The sequence below is a fragment of the Haliotis cracherodii genome, unplaced genomic scaffold (genome assembly GCF_022045235.1).
Source record: "Haliotis cracherodii isolate W230 unplaced genomic scaffold, xgHalCrac1.p SCAF_2, whole genome shotgun sequence".
Taxonomy (NCBI): Eukaryota; Metazoa; Mollusca; class Gastropoda; order Lepetellida; family Haliotidae; genus Haliotis; species Haliotis cracherodii.
Genome location: NW_027266275.1, coordinates 25,551,541 through 25,567,689, shown reverse-complemented (window position 1 = coordinate 25,567,689; position 16,149 = coordinate 25,551,541). Strand labels below are relative to the sequence as shown.

Genomic DNA, 16,149 nt, shown 5'->3' with positions numbered 1-16,149 from the left:
ATAACAGATTCCCGCGTAACTATATCAATACATTGTGAGAAGTGAGTATCAGCATCAAAGATAAATGACAACATAGCTTCTTCATCTTGTAATTCCAACTGGACATAGGTTTCAACATCAAGCAGCTCAATAAAAATTGAAAACAGTTCATTTCTTTCCTGCAGTAGAGCTTCACAATGTAATATGATGTGATTATCATAATCAATATAATTTATCTAGATATCTGGCGAAATGTGATTTGTGGCTATGGTTAACTAAGATAGGGAAATTTTGGCACTACATTAACGGGACAAAACGGAACGAAAATAACGTATTTCACATTGCCTTCTAGTGTGTGAGTTTTCCAGCTTTGCTTTTAACATATTTTTAGTATGGTTAAAAATATCTGGTTTTGAAACAAAACACTCTCTACTTCCCGAACAAAGTGTTACATTGTTCGTGTAGATCGGAGAAAGAAGGAAATAAAGCAGAAAAATCTACTTCATAGTATGCCTTTTTCAAACCCTGTATTACGTGGACACTTCAAGTGATGAGACAGCAACATTTAACATGAGTCAACAGATGCTGCAAAAAGTCAGTGGCGGGTTTAATTAGTTTATCGATACACTGAACCTGCTCTCGGAACTTCGGAATGATTTGACAAATAGCTGTCTAATTTTCAGGACGCCATGTTTTACGATAGCTTTCGCTTGAATGCAGTGTTACCAGAAATAGCCTGAAAATATTGATCTTCTACTTTTTCAGAACCCAGAACCCATACCATTATCAGAAGAACAGGTTTCTGGTAAGTGTTGTAGTTTAGAGGTACATTTATGTTCTTTGTTAATTCCATTGGATACCTCTTAAAACTCAGATGACATCGAAAATGTTCACTGGATTATATAACCTTTCGCTTTTATGTAGTGATGTTAGAACATTGGCAATGACACAAATCTCACATTTGCAATGACATTGCACTATCTTATGTGGTATTAGCAACAGTAAGTCATACTTTGCAATTTCAAATACTATTTTTTTAACTATTGGTGTTGCATTTGTAATCTACGTTTGACAGTTCAGCTACATACAGATGGATTATCTAAAGGTATGACTCATGGTTTTCGAGATCACTACACATCTTCATATTGTTAATTACATTAATTGATCGTGAGTGCCCCATCGATAGTATGATGGTTGGTTGGTTGGTTTGTTGTTTAACGCCGCACTCAGCAATATTCCAGCTATATGACGGCGGTCTGTAAATAATAGAGTCTGGACCAGACAATCCAGTGATTAATATCATGAGCATCGATCCACGCAATTGGAATCGATGACATGCATCAACCAAGTCAGCGAGCCTGACCACCCGATCCCCTTAGTCGCCTTTTCGATAGTATGTAGTATACTTTGATATATAAATTGTACAGGGGAGCTTTATGATTTTAAGTAAGTGTAATAACAAATTATAACACACCAATGACAAATGAACCTGTCCCTATCACTTTTTAAAAAATGTGCATATTTCTTAAATATTGATCACTCGTGCATGCGTTTCTGAATATGATACAGTCAACGTTTACTTCTGAAGTCAGTGGTGAAGTGAAATGAGTTAACGTCGCGTTCATCGGCATTGCGACGTCCATGCACGTGTGTGTGTGGCTGCTTGTACTGGCAAGGACATAACCCTGTTTTGAGCTACAATGCGCAGTTTAACATGGATACCTCACTCAGGCTCATTGGTAATGACTCCGAGCCGGCCAGTCCTTGTTTTATCTCCTTAATGACAAGCGCCAGGCAGGATAACAGCAAGTACCGTCTTTTGAACGTCTTTGGTGTGAAAGAACCACCGACCTTCCAATCTCCGAAGTAACTCTCTATCCATTAAAGAAAGAAGGCGGTTCTGAAATAAGTGAAACACGAGAGTATTTATGTAACACAAAAGAAAACCTATCCTTATATCCCGTTTAGTCATCTACGTTTAGAATGTTCTCAGGGTAAACATGAAAATGAAAATACCATTTACTGTCACAACATGCAAATGCATATATTGATAACCGTATTATGAGTCAGTAGGAAAAAATAGCTATAGAAATATTATAGGTTTGAAAGGCATTTAAAAGTGATACACATAAGGAAGACAATTTTTGGTTTTTATTATAAGGAACACAACGATTATTTAGTCTTGGCTTCAAGTTGTCCATAACTATCAGCGCTAATTACTGAAAAGTGTTGGCTTCAATTGTCTATTCATTTGCTAATCGCCTATCAGCGCCAATTATCTGTTGGCTTCCCTTTTTAAGTTTCCACCTTTTGTTATCATATTTTCTATTTGTTCATGTATATACATATGCTCGCTGTCTCCTTTTCGCCTGATGAAAAATTAAGCATATAATCCGAAACGTTGTGTTCCTCAAAATAAAGAGGTTGATAGGCATATTATAGAAATATTATACTATTTGTTTACTTCTTTAATACATGAATGCAGATATGACATCATCTACCCCATGGTTCGCATGACTACGTATTATACATATATCATTTAGGGGAACTATTATTACTATTATCACTAGTTAAAGAATCTGGCAATGGTCACTTTGTTTGTAAATGATCCATTCGTTACATATGTCACAAGTGGTGTGTACGGATGTTTAAGAGTTGCGCGAGTCCCGACCTTTAGTTTCGAGGTGCACAAGTCCAATCAGCTCGAAAAACAAGATATTCCCATTGCAAATCAGTAAAATAAAAAGGGGTCTGAGATCTTTGGAAAATGGACAAACTTCAGGAACGGACAGTGATCAAGTGCATGCAGCCATCCATGAAGCTATAACTTCAAAACTATGGAAGGATGCCCATTCCTATGCCAACGTAAAGAGCTGGGTAGCAGGGTATAAGCGTGTGAGCGTCTTGAAGACGATCCCCGTCTTGGCAATGAAGACAGTATCAGATCGTTGGGTTCCAAAGCTTCTGACATCTGATACAAAAAACGCACCAAGGCACAACATGTCTCTTGTCCAAACAACAATCAAGACTGTGGAAGCATTTGACATTACTACGACCAAAGAAGGCAAAGAATGTTCCATCAGCAGAAAGGGTTATGTCCTCCGTGTTCTGGGATTACGAGTGAGTGAGTGAGTTTGGTTTTACGCTGCTTTTAGCAATATTCAAGCAATATCACGGCGGGGGACACCGGCAAATGGGCTACACACATAATCCTCATGTGTGGAATAGAACCCGGGTCTTCGGCGTGACGATCCAACGCTTTAACACCTAGGTTACCACACCGCCCCCTGGGATGTCGAAGGTGTCATCGTGGTATCGTGGCCAGACAATAAACGGACCATATCTTGCTGGCCTTTGCTGCAATTAAGACATAAGAGAAGTGGGAAGCCGAGAAAGCGTATGCTCTTCTATCTGCACAATGCCCATGTGCACAAATCAGTCATTGCCATGGCTTCAATCCACTTGTGTGGCCTTGAACTCCTTCAGCACTCACCTTATTCTCCTGTTCTAGCTCCGTCAGACTCTCATCTGTTCCCAAACATGACGAAAGCTCAGGCTGGATCTAATTTCGACTCGAATGATTACGCCATAAAGGTTGTGAAAAACGTTAACATGAAAACCAAAGAGAAGGAAACTGAGAAAAAATCCCTCCAAAATCATTGGCAAAAGTGTACCAATTTGGAGGGAGATTATATTAAAAGAATACTTCACTTTAATGTCTTTAGGTCAAGCTTATGTGCGGCTCAACACTTATCAATCAACCCGGATCTCTAAAATCCAAGTAGATTCCTGGTTCAAAATGGTCCAGAGTATGTCAAACTTGTCGTGTGAGTCTACTAAAATGGGGACTGTGATGTTTGATGATCTGCATTAAACTTGAGGTTTCGATCAAGTGAAACAAAGCATACGAAATTTAACGCGTTCTCGAAATACTATTTGAATTGCATCTGAAGCAAATCCGATCGTGTCTCCATTTCATAATTTCAGTCAATACAATCCGTGCCATCCAATTGTCTAGCTGCATATACATATTTATATGAGTTTGCATAACTGATACAACAATAAGAGCATATAATAGTATATAAATCAACAAAAATAGTTTGTGATTTATCCTTAAAATACATTGATATTATCTGATAATTAGTTCGTATACAAAACAGTTGGCCTATGAAATGTATCAGGGGTACATGTATGTCAATGTAGGTTTGTGAGATAAGAAGAATCCCTTAGTAAAACTATGTCCCTTTTGGGCAAACTAGCACATACGTCGTTCAAATAATGGCAGGACAAATACTGATACATGTTGTCAATACCCTAACTCCAATGCTATGATACTACACATCATTGTGTGTACACTATTACAGTCGTTGTATTAAGTACTGGTGTCGACTACTTAGATTACATGAAACAAGACATCCGTATGCATGTTACCATTTGTTAAAAGCATTTGACGAAAATGATCAAACTAACTGGGTTTCTTATATAAGACAATTATTGTTTCAAACTGGGTTTTCATGTGTGTTGTTGTCTCAGGATTGCGGCGATATGAAATGCTTTATGGTTATATTCAAACAACGATGTAAAGATATAGAATTCCAAAACTGGCCTTACAAACTCACCAATTCCGTGATGTTTATTCATCTTATAAATCAATACTCGAACCAGAAAAATATCTGTCCACTTTAACATGTGAAAGAGATCTTCTTAGAGCTTTATGTAAATTCCGTTGTTTAAGTCATAATCTAGTTGTACAGAAAACTCGATTTAATACAACCACAGAGTCATCCTTTAGTTTATGTACAAAATGTAACCGCTATGAAATACAAAATACCATTTTTGTTAATAAATAACTTGTCCCTTTTATAAAAGTAGTAGAGAAAGTTTAATTCCGAAATGTTACCATGTGCAACCATTTGTTCCAAAATTGATCAGGCTTCTGTCTACCAGAGATTCTGTTATTAGAAACCTGTCTATATATTTGAAAAGACATTTACCTATGTAAATACAAATGTAAAAAATATGAACGTTTGCTGTAAGAAAATATGAACATGTGCACAGCATATATTATTCATGTAAATGAACTCTGGGCCATGTGGCCTTCATTCATTCTTCTTCTGATACTAATATTAGGGGTTTCACCATTCCTCCCATATGACGATGACACTGACAGCCTTTTATATAACTGACATGCTCTTCAAAGCGGCTTTCAATACACTCCAGTTCACTCACTCTAACTTTAACCAAAGTATCGGAATGCATAATTGAATCAAACTAAACGTTGAATGAGACATTGAGTTTGCGTGTTTAACCCTGCTTTAACTTTATTCCATCTATATCATCCATAACTTTGACACCACTTATGACTTTAAGCATTGTGCCCTTGTGGGGAATCGAACCAAGGTATTCAGCCTTCTGACATGCCAACTCTTTAATCACTGTACCATCCACCTCTGGTATTGGCCTCTCTATTCTTTCATTATCGGTGTGTGGCTGAGGAATAATTAAAGAAAAGCAAATGTATTATGTTGTGTTCAAACAATACTTAACACGTAGGACACAGTGAACACCTAGTGTCCTTACTACAGACCAAGGTATATGTCGTTGTCAAGTACTTGTATTTGATTTTTCTTTCTTACGTCCTTACTAACGTCTTTCCCTCTGATGGCTCTTACAACATTACAGTGTATAACCAAGGATTATCAACAGATAGAATGCACGCGTGCTTACTTCATTTTTTTGGGTAGAAATCATAAAGAAAACGAGCGTGTATTTAGATATCAATGCACAGAAAGAGTTTAAGCGAGTCAGATATTCACACATGAATATTCGTGTGCTATTCTTGTCAAATGCTGATTAAATGGGAAACGCTGAGTGTCATGTCTGTTGAAATCATGCCGAGTTATACCGGAAGGCGCCGTTTCCTTCATTAGAAATTGGATTTGGTTTGCGTTCAGGTATTTGGCATTTAATTCGTCACAGATCGTTTTAGACTTAATGCTGCAGAAGCAATGTTGCAATCGTAGAACATTTATTTGTTGGCTTGGAGGTTTTCGAAAGATGTTTAATGTAACATTTACACTCGTTCAGGTTGTTTTAACGTAGGTGCTGAAGTAGGGATGTTCTTGGTCGCATGAATCTAGTTATCAAATCAAGTACATTTGAGGTATCGAAAGGACTGGGAGTTGCAATAGTTGCAATATATATTTCATATAAATATATTAACACTGGCTGTGTCCTGACTTTGGGATTCGACTGAACATCTCAACACCTATTCTAATGGCAATATGACCTATGTTTCTATTCATCCGCCATATACTAGGACAGATATCATTAGATCATGTTACAACGCTGCCAATGCAAATTAGATTGTGTCTTTTCTAATCGATTTGACAAGCAACCACACATTGTACAACGGATGGAAAAATATTAACCCATACCGAAATGCATAGGTCGGGAGTGGTGTATGGCATTGCCTTGCATTTCCTCCAAATCATGCTTATGAGTTTATGTTATATGATAATATCATTGGTGAAGACGGTCCTCAGGCCTACATACTGAGACGCATTGGATAGCGTCTGGGTCAGTTTGACATCAGGTGATATGAGGAGCTGTCGTACTGGATCAGATTGCCAATTACAGTTCGCCACTAACTTAATGATCACAAAGGAGCTTGCTTTTATTGTTTTTAGGGATTAGGTTTCTATTTTCGGTGTCCAGGGACTTCAGTTCAGAGGAAATGATTGAGTGAGAAATTAATTAAACTTGAAGCCTTTCACTTGCCGATACACGTTCACATCTCTTCACAAAGGTGCTTTGAATATCTAATTTTGGCGCCAACTGAACCAGTTTTACATGGTTTTTGACAACATGGTGCATTTGCTCGAGTGTGCTCATATTGAGACCTTGTAAAAGCCCAATACACGCCATTCAGTATATATGTGTATATTTATATGTTTTGACTGCTAGTCACACCATATAGGCAAAGGTGTATTTAATTCATATGACAATGTCTATTCGCTAACAAATCACAGACCTAGTGATTTGTAATTTGTCAGAGATAGATGAGTACACACATCCGTGTGTGTGTTAGAGTGTGTGAGTGTGAGTGAACTTGCGTGCGTGCCAATGTGTGTGTGAGTGTGTTAATGTGTGTGTGAGTGAGTGTGTGACTGTGAGCACAATTGCTTGATAACGGTGTAAGAACCTACACCGAAACGTCGCTCTTGTTCATCCACAGATTCTTATCCTTACTTAGTACTCCAACTTCTAAATGCCTATCAAAGAAGTTGTGAGTAAGTGTGTGTAAGTGTGGTTGAGTGTCTGTGCGAGTGTGTATGTGAGTGGTTGCGTGTTTGAGTGTGTGTGCGACTTTATGTGACTGTGTGTGTGTTTCTTGTTTAACGCCTCACTAAAAAATGCAGCTATTTGATGGCGGTCTTGAAATAATCGAGGCTGGACGAGACAGTCAAATGACTGGCTTTATGAGCAATGACCCACGCCGTTAGGGTACGTTGACACGTCACCTACCAAGTCATCTGACCACCCGATCCATTTAGTCGCCCCAGCATAGGTTGTTACCCGGAATCCACACGGGTCGAACTAATTCTAATGTCACCAAACATGTACAATATTAATTTTGTGACAAGAGCAAGCTGACAACACAAAGGGTTCGGGGACAAAAACTCAATCTCGTCTAATGATAATGAGAATCACTTTATCTATGGAGATAACCTAATGGCATTTCTAGTTGTTTTTCGATCGCTCTCGGCACCAGGGACAATTTCAAAGCGTGTAGTTTAAGCCTGGAACTGATGTTATAAATGGACAGTAAATAGTTACTACTTTCACATTATTCTTTGTTTTATTGGTACAGCGCAGTTATCGGATATTTCAATGCAGATTAAATCAATACCAATCAATGAATAAGACTGCGCGATGCTGCACACATGTTTTACGATAAATATAAAGATGTCATTGTTCTTCCGTCCTTCTGACTTGCCATTCATAGCTTGCCATCCATAACTTGCCATTTATAGCTTGCTATGCAAAGCTTGCCATCCATAGCTTGCCATCCATAGCTGCCATCCATAGCTTGCCATCTATAGCTTGCCATCCATAGCTTGCCATCTATAGCTGCCATCCATAGCTTGCCATCCATAGCTTGCCATCCATAGCTTGCATCCATAGCTTGCCATCTATAGCTTGCATCCATAGCTTGCCATCCATAGCTACCATCCATAGCTTGCCATCCATAGCTTGCCATCCATAGCTTGCCATCCATAGCCTGCCATCCATAGCTTGCAATCTATAGCTTGCCATCCATAGCTTGCCATCCATAGCTTGCCATCCATTGCTTGCCATCCACAGCTTGCCATCCATTGCTTGCCATCCATTGCTTGCCATCTATAGCTTGCCATCCATAGCTTGCCATCTATAGCTGCCATCCATAGCTTGCCATCTATAGCTTGCCATCCATAGCTTGCATCCATAGCTTGCCATCCATAGCTTGCATCCATAGCTTGCCATCCATAGCTTGCCATCCATAGCTTGCCATCCATAGCTTGCCATCCATAGCTTGCCATCCATAGCCTGCCATCCATAGCTTGCAATCTATAGCTTGCCATCCATAGCTTGCCATCCATAGCTTGCCATCCATTGCTTGCCATCCACAGCTTGCCATCCATAGCTTGCCATCCATTGCTTGCCATCCATAGCTTGCCATCCATAGCTTGCTATGCATAGCTTGCCATCCATACCTTGCCATCCATAGCTTGGGAACAAAACCTGGAAAACAATAAAGGAGCACTTGCATTTTCATGTGTTCCCTTATTTGTTTCCCTCAGTATATATAAGTATTAATACATTTAAAACAGTAATCAGAATAGTCGTGAAGGCGTGTCCATAATGCCTCTTTGGGTTATAGTACTTAAAATATGATCATGGTGATGTTGCATGTGTTTACACGTGCTCTTCCTTGACACAACATGTCTTGCAGGGACAACCAGGTCTGATCATTATAACTGATTAAATCTAATTTCCTCCTCTTTATGAAACATGATATAGTTATCCTCGTGTTTGATATGGCTAAATTAAATTAAACCTCTCGTGTTGCGTACAACCGGCTGTAATTTCTTTAACATCTGAAGATAGCTGATATATCATGTCTGGTGCTAAGACATTTGTTTTGCAGTATTACGTAACTAAGATGACCTCCATCTTGGTAAACTTGCTGCTCCTAATATGATAAAGGAATATTTGGAGATGTATCGAAATGGCTCCAGTCAGTCTGTTAAATCCTAATCGATTCTGATGTTGGTTGCTTTTCAGAAGGCCAAGCGTACCAGGGCCGTGTCCCAAATGTCTTTGTACAGAGATATATAATTGCCTTTGTGCCTCAGAGTGAGGACGCCAAATCAAGAATGCTACACTAGATTATTGCCCATGTGAAATTGTCTGGCCGTCTGTGTAAACCATTGGCACTTTTTACATGAAGAAATCACTCTAGAATCGAATATGATTCCTTTGCCCATGTTTCTTTGGATGGGAATAAATGCATCACATGGATTAGAACTAAATTCTTCAAACGTACAACGTTCCAAATTGGTTCGGGCGAAATGTGTAAATTTACTTGGATTTTTTTTTAGAGTTTTAGAGTGTAGGACAAAAAGGCCCCTTTGGACAAAAGCGCCATAGGTCAAAAGCCCACCCGGACATAATACCAAATAGTATATAAGTCCCACTGCAATAAAAGCCCCTGATTAAAACAGAAAATATAAAATATGGTGAAATTAGACGACGTATTATTTTATTTATACTATCACCATTCTTCAACACAACCGAATGATGTGCCCCACACCATTAAGAAAATATTGTTATTTAATTTTCCACACGAATGTTGTGCCAAACACCAACATTAATCTTCAACACAAGCGAGAGATTGTGCGTATGTCAATATTCTATTTTAAGAGTTTCTTTTTTAGCTCTTCATGTTCTTACACATGTTAATGTCTCATTAGTCGTATTGTCCGGGCATTGTACATTTGCATCCAAAATATTTCGTCACAATGCGTGAAAAATCATCATCTTCTTCTGTAATAAAACATCTAATTTGTTGAACACTCAATTATTTTCTCTTTAAAGCCGACCCCCTTTTAATCCGTATTAAGCAAGACACCTGCATGACTGATTTCGACAAAAGTTCGTACAACGTCCCAGTTAGTGAAAATGCATTTGGTCACCGTCCTGCGTTTGATCCCAAATGCGAACCACTGATTGCTATATATCCTTGACGGTTCATTCGCAGGACGTTGACCAACTTGTCTAAAAATGGGTATGTAATATGTAATATGCACGTGGCAGCGCAGCAAGAGAGGAATTGTCAGCTTATTTGCAAAATACACCGATCAAAGGGTTAACCGATAATACGTTGATTAATTACTGTAATCTTGCACAGTGGATTTGTCAAAAGTAAGTGTTAATATATGTAGGTTTACTAAAGCGGACGGAATAACCCATTCCTGGGCTTCAAGTGCCTATGTAAAAACAACATGCTTTGTTCAAAGGATTAGCCGATAATGCGTTGACTGATTGCTGAGTGTATTTATGTCAGCTAACTAAAGTGATTTTTAAAAAGAACTGTGCACATCATGAAAGGCTACCTCAGCTGAACAATGAGACCTATGTGTCGCGGCCAAGGGTTTATTGGAAACCGTACAGAGAAACTTAAACTATTCATTGTTATGTTAAAGCATTCAGGCTACAGACATCAACACGCGTACGTTTAAAGTTTGAATGGCAACACTTGCTCCATCAACGCAAAACATGCAGATAATTGGTTACAACACATTGAATACAGGAACATCACAGCTAGATTTGTCGCATAAATAGCGGCCCATGCATAATGTTATGTTCAGTGGCAAGGAGGCATCTGTCTGGAAACTCAAATTAACCATTTTTCTGCTGGCGTTAGCACTTTGTTTTTTGATTATGTAACTGTCTAAAACATAACAATTAATCTCCTTTTTCCTCAGTCAAATGAGGTTATTTGTTTTGCTTCACGATGTCAAGGAATAAATGTATCTCTACGTATAATGTATCATAAGATTTCAACACATTCGTTGTGCCACTTGTCTTTTGGGAAGTAAGAACCATGTCCTGTTAATCGGTTTTTGCCTTGCCAAAGACTCGGCAAAACCCGTCGGTTGGTATTGAAATAGTGAAAAATGATCTATTATATCTATTAACTTGTCCAGAAATCTATGTTTTGTGATCCAGTGATACATCACGGATGGCGATGATTGCTTATATTCTGATAGTAGACCATTTGAAGGCCGCCCGAAACGAGGCAGTGGGATCAACTGATTCTTGATGTTTGAATTCAACGCCTTTAAACATGACATATATATTAGTTGTGTGCGTGTCCATATGTATGTCGTATAATCGCCGATTAGGCTGTTTGCATGAATTTCAGAACGTTGGCTAGGTGATGCTTCGCGAAATATGAAGGTCTCTTGCAGCTTGTAAAGTTTTTCAGAAATTGTGAATTTTGACAGCAACACAAGAATATGAAAGGTATATTTCTGAAAGAGGTGGGCAAATATGCCCAAGAGATTATGGAAGAAACAGTTACAAACACATTATGTCATCAACTACATATCACTATATAATGTTCAAAACAAAAGAGATGGAAATAAATCATCGAAATCTTTTTGGAATTAGCAATATGGATGGTTGGTGGTCTTTTTCCTCTCATGAAGTAGAAAGGAATATGTGTATTATTTTTCTTTATTATGTGGATGATGATATTTTTTATCCTCAAGTGATCCTCAAGTGATCTACATCCAGTTTGCCTTGGAAATGATCAGATGATTACATTAGACATTGAATGTCATGAGACCACCCCATTTTCTGTCAACTTTCCATCTTGTAAATCGCTACAATCTCTCAATTTGCCATACAAACAAATCAATAATGTTATTCTTTTTTTATCTTTACTCCAATATATATCTTCATACTATAATAATAATAATAATAATAATAATAATAATAATAATAATAGCTTTTGAAATGTCACGACTCCCCATTGTTCTCAGTGCCTTTGGGTTTGGTACCTCCCAATCTGTTGACTGACATTGGGAGAGTACCCGGGTTTGCTACCAGGAATACAGCCCTTCTGACATCCCGGGCAATGCAGAAGGCTGCAGTGTTGGGGTGTCTTCACATTTTCCATTCGCTGTCTGGGCTGCGTGTAGAGGGGGCAAGGGCCCTGAGCTGATGATGAGCCTAACCCGTCTGACTGTGCTAGGATCACCCAAACCCTCTTTGCTGCATTTTTTATTTTAATCTGTAAATAAGAATAATAATTATAATAATAATAGCATTTATAATGCGTTAGATTGCATTCACCAAATGGCGCTACACCATTATTACCCCGGTCAATGGATGAGTGAGGACTCGATTTTCATTCTCAGGTCCCCGGGGAGTATACAACCCAAGCTGCCAGGAAGTACAACCGGATGAAGGAGTAAGCATATGCCCCGAAACGTTGTGTTCCTCATAATAAAGAAGTTGACATCCATAAATTCTCCTCCTTATGTGTATCACTTCTAAATGCCTTTTAAAGACTTGGTTTGCCTTTATGTCATGATAAATAATATTTGATATTAAATTGTCGTAAAATAAAATTTAATTGTAAACGCTTTTAAATCAAGTCTGCAAAACCTTGACTAATAAATAGACTTAACATAGCAGTTGTCTTGAGGTCTTGTGTGATGAAAATCAGGATAGCACGATACTGAATGGGTTGTAAGGAATGTAGACAACAAAATAATGATACCAATACAAGAAGAAGCTTCACATAGCATATATAGCACATCCATTTATGTAACAGCATACACATCTTGTGGAGAAATTTGTTACCATTATTTCTTGTATGTTAGGACGAAACTCTTACTTTTTCTTCAATTTTAAAACATGAGTATAAGAATGTTGTAGAAAATGAATCAATTAATGACTTCACCTCGAATGACACCGGTAACGACATCCAGACTAAATGACAGACACATTTAATAAAAGGGACAGAACAGTATGTTTTCATACCATGATGATTCGTATGTCTATATTGACTGAATAGATGGTTGATAGATGCATGGTAGATTTGATTTTTTTTATTACTAATTATTGTCAAAACACGTGCTAGTTTAAGATATACAGTTGTAAAACACCTTTTATCAATAAAGGTGTAACAGGCTATCGTTTTAACTAGGCTCCATCCATGTGTGTTACAAGTTGTCGCAGCGCACATTGCGCCGGGAACCAACGCAGATGCACCGCTGCTTATATCATTACAAATGCTATCGCTCATTATACAACCAATCAACGATACATCACAGATAGATACATTGTATGCCGACTCTTGTGATACGTTGATTTCGTTTTTCTTGTTTGAAAACAATTCGTTCCCATATATAATGTGTTTAATATAAACTGACGTCCAAAAGTAACTTTACCAGAGTTTGAAATCACTCTTGCTCCAAAGTACATACATGCATGAAGTAAAGTGTATTGAGAAGATCAATATAATAACCTAATCAACACTGAAAATGACAATCATACCGCGACCAAGAATGACGTCAGAGCCCCTCAAAGTTGGGTGTGGTACAAAACTCGAGCTTTCAGAATCATGGACAATAGACAGAGTGCATCAACAATCGCTCACGTTCAATAACAAGTCATTAGTAGCGTGTGTGGCCACCAAATGCCTCAATACACGCAAAAACTCTTCGACGCACAGAAAAAGTCAGTCGTCTGATGAGGTCACGTGGGATTTGACGCCATTCTTCTTGGAGGGCCAAGATCAGTTCTTGCCGGTTGGCTGGAGAGTGTGGTCGTTGTCGAACACGACGATCCATCAAGTCCCAGAGGTGTTCTATGGGGGACATGTCGGGTCAGCGTGCAAGCCACGGCAGGACGTTGACGTTGTTGGCTGCGAGGAAGTTAGTGACCATTCTGCCTGTATGGCCTCTAGCGCTGTCATGCTGATAAATGACATCACGTGGCTGCTGTTGGAGAAATGGTAGGACAACTGGACGAAGAATGTTATCCATGTAACGCTGATAAATGACATCTGTCGACTAACCCTGTGACCTAAGGCATTTGTCGCCGATGACGTCACTGTCAAGAAGCGATTTCGGATGTGCAAGGTACGCAAGTACCGGTCATCATGGGGCGTGGTCACCCTGGGTCTGCCTGTTCTTGGCCTGTCAGCGGTCCGCTCTGTCTGTCTGTAACGTTGCATCAAGTTGGTAACGGCAACACGGGAGCAACCGAAGGTTCGTGCAATATGTGCGTGGGTGGCTCCCATCTGTACCATACCCAAGGCTCGTTCACGTTGTTCGACTGTGAGTCGTGGCATTTCTTTTGTGTTATTTTTTATCACTGTGGATGTCTGACTTACCGTTGCAATCGTTTTATACCCTTACCCGCACGTGCATTTGCAGTTGTCCGTGGTGCACGAGTTCTTCACTTTTTCGAGTGTTATCTCGCAAACATGTAACAGACGATTATTATTTTCTGCATACACTATTGTTGTATTTAGGTTATGTGTTTTAGATAGATTTCATCGAAAAAAATGTATACTTTGTCTGAAATTTATATTTTCAGTTGGTAAAGTTTCTTTTGGACGTCAGTTTATAATCAGTTCGCATGCATTTATTTGATTTCAGTTACGGTCGATGAGAAACGTGAGCAAATACGCGATAGTGCCCCTTGTTTATTCTGTGCGTTTGTAAGTAGCAATTTAAAAAGCCACTGCGATCGTCATCGCATTAGACTTCGAGGGCAATGTTACGTCGTAAATAGCTGCATGTTTACATAGCGTGATCTGACATGGCGTATTTGTTAACCTCCAGTATTCTATCCAGCGCACACTTTACATCTGTCATACTTGCGTTTACCCTGCATTAATAATAACGTAAGAAAGAAGAACGTTTTACATTGTATGACGTGAGATATATGTTTGTGTGGTCATGAAAATACATCACTATTAGGTTGGTATATATAAATCCCATTTGCATATACCTTAATGAAACATCATGGAATAGAACCATGGCTAATTGGCGACACAGCCCAAGGTAGCCATATTGAGTTTCGTTGATATCTTGGTTATAATTTCAAATTATTGGCTTCATTGCTACGGCCAGGCTATTCACCATCGATTACTGGATGGAAGCAGATCATCTAATATCTCTTGTATGTCACAAAGATCTATTTCTATAGCAAGTTGTGTCTTCCTTTGTCACAGGGTGACACATACATGCAGTTATAAGCGTTAGAATATGTCTCATAATCGTGAAACGATTCAGGACGAAGAGAGTCAGATTCTATAAATGCTAAATGATATTGTTTGGTTCTTGTTCTGACTAATTGAGAACTGGACTTAAACGAATATAGACATGATCTTGTTCTAGGAATGTATTTTTACCACTTTAAATAGTTATTGTATAATTATATATGTATTGTGATGCGGAAGTCAAAACACCTTGATTCACAATTTGTGATCAAATATCTAATTGACATGTTTATTCGTCCATGTTATATGTCTCACACTATACTGTTTTATACATCATATATTGGCATTCTACAATGAGTAAGAATCGCCACCGAAGTTAAGAAACTGCAATACATATTGTTGAAAGCATGAGTTTTACATGTAATTGTGTATGTATACCGCAAGATTTTGTGTGAAAACAAAGGGAACACACTGGTTATTAATATTTCATTTAGATACGACGTATGTTGATACAAAGCATTGTGCTGGTCGACAAAAACCCAGTAATTGACATTTGGCAATATGTTAATGTACTCCTTCATTTTCTTTCCATCACTGTCCTTAATTTCCATTAAGAAGTGTTACAATATCCCTCATGTGAGACCCGTGATGATTCCGGGGTAGAATAGGTCTTCAGCAACCCATGCTTGCCGTAAAAGGTGACTATGCTTGTCGTAAAAGGCGACTAACGGGATCGGGATTTCAGGCTCCCAATTGCGCGGGTCGATGCTCATGATATTAATCTCTGGATTGTCTGGTCCAGACTCGATTATTTACAGACCGCCGTTATAAACGCATGTAGCTGGAATATTGCAGAGTGCGGCGTTAAACAACAAACCAAC

The 16,149-nt window shown here is 38.6% G+C and overlaps 1 protein-coding gene across 1 annotated transcript in view; it reads left to right on the top strand.

Annotated features, from left to right (window-relative positions):
* LOC139467885 (calmodulin-like) overlaps window positions 1-16,149 on the top strand; it is a 49,454-nt gene that overhangs the window by 12,518 nt on the left and 20,787 nt on the right. The window contains exon 2 of the mRNA XM_071249415.1: window positions 745-784. Within this exon, the coding sequence (XP_071105516.1) occupies window positions 745-784 (40 nt within the window). The remainder of the gene's footprint in view (window positions 1-744; window positions 785-16,149) is intronic.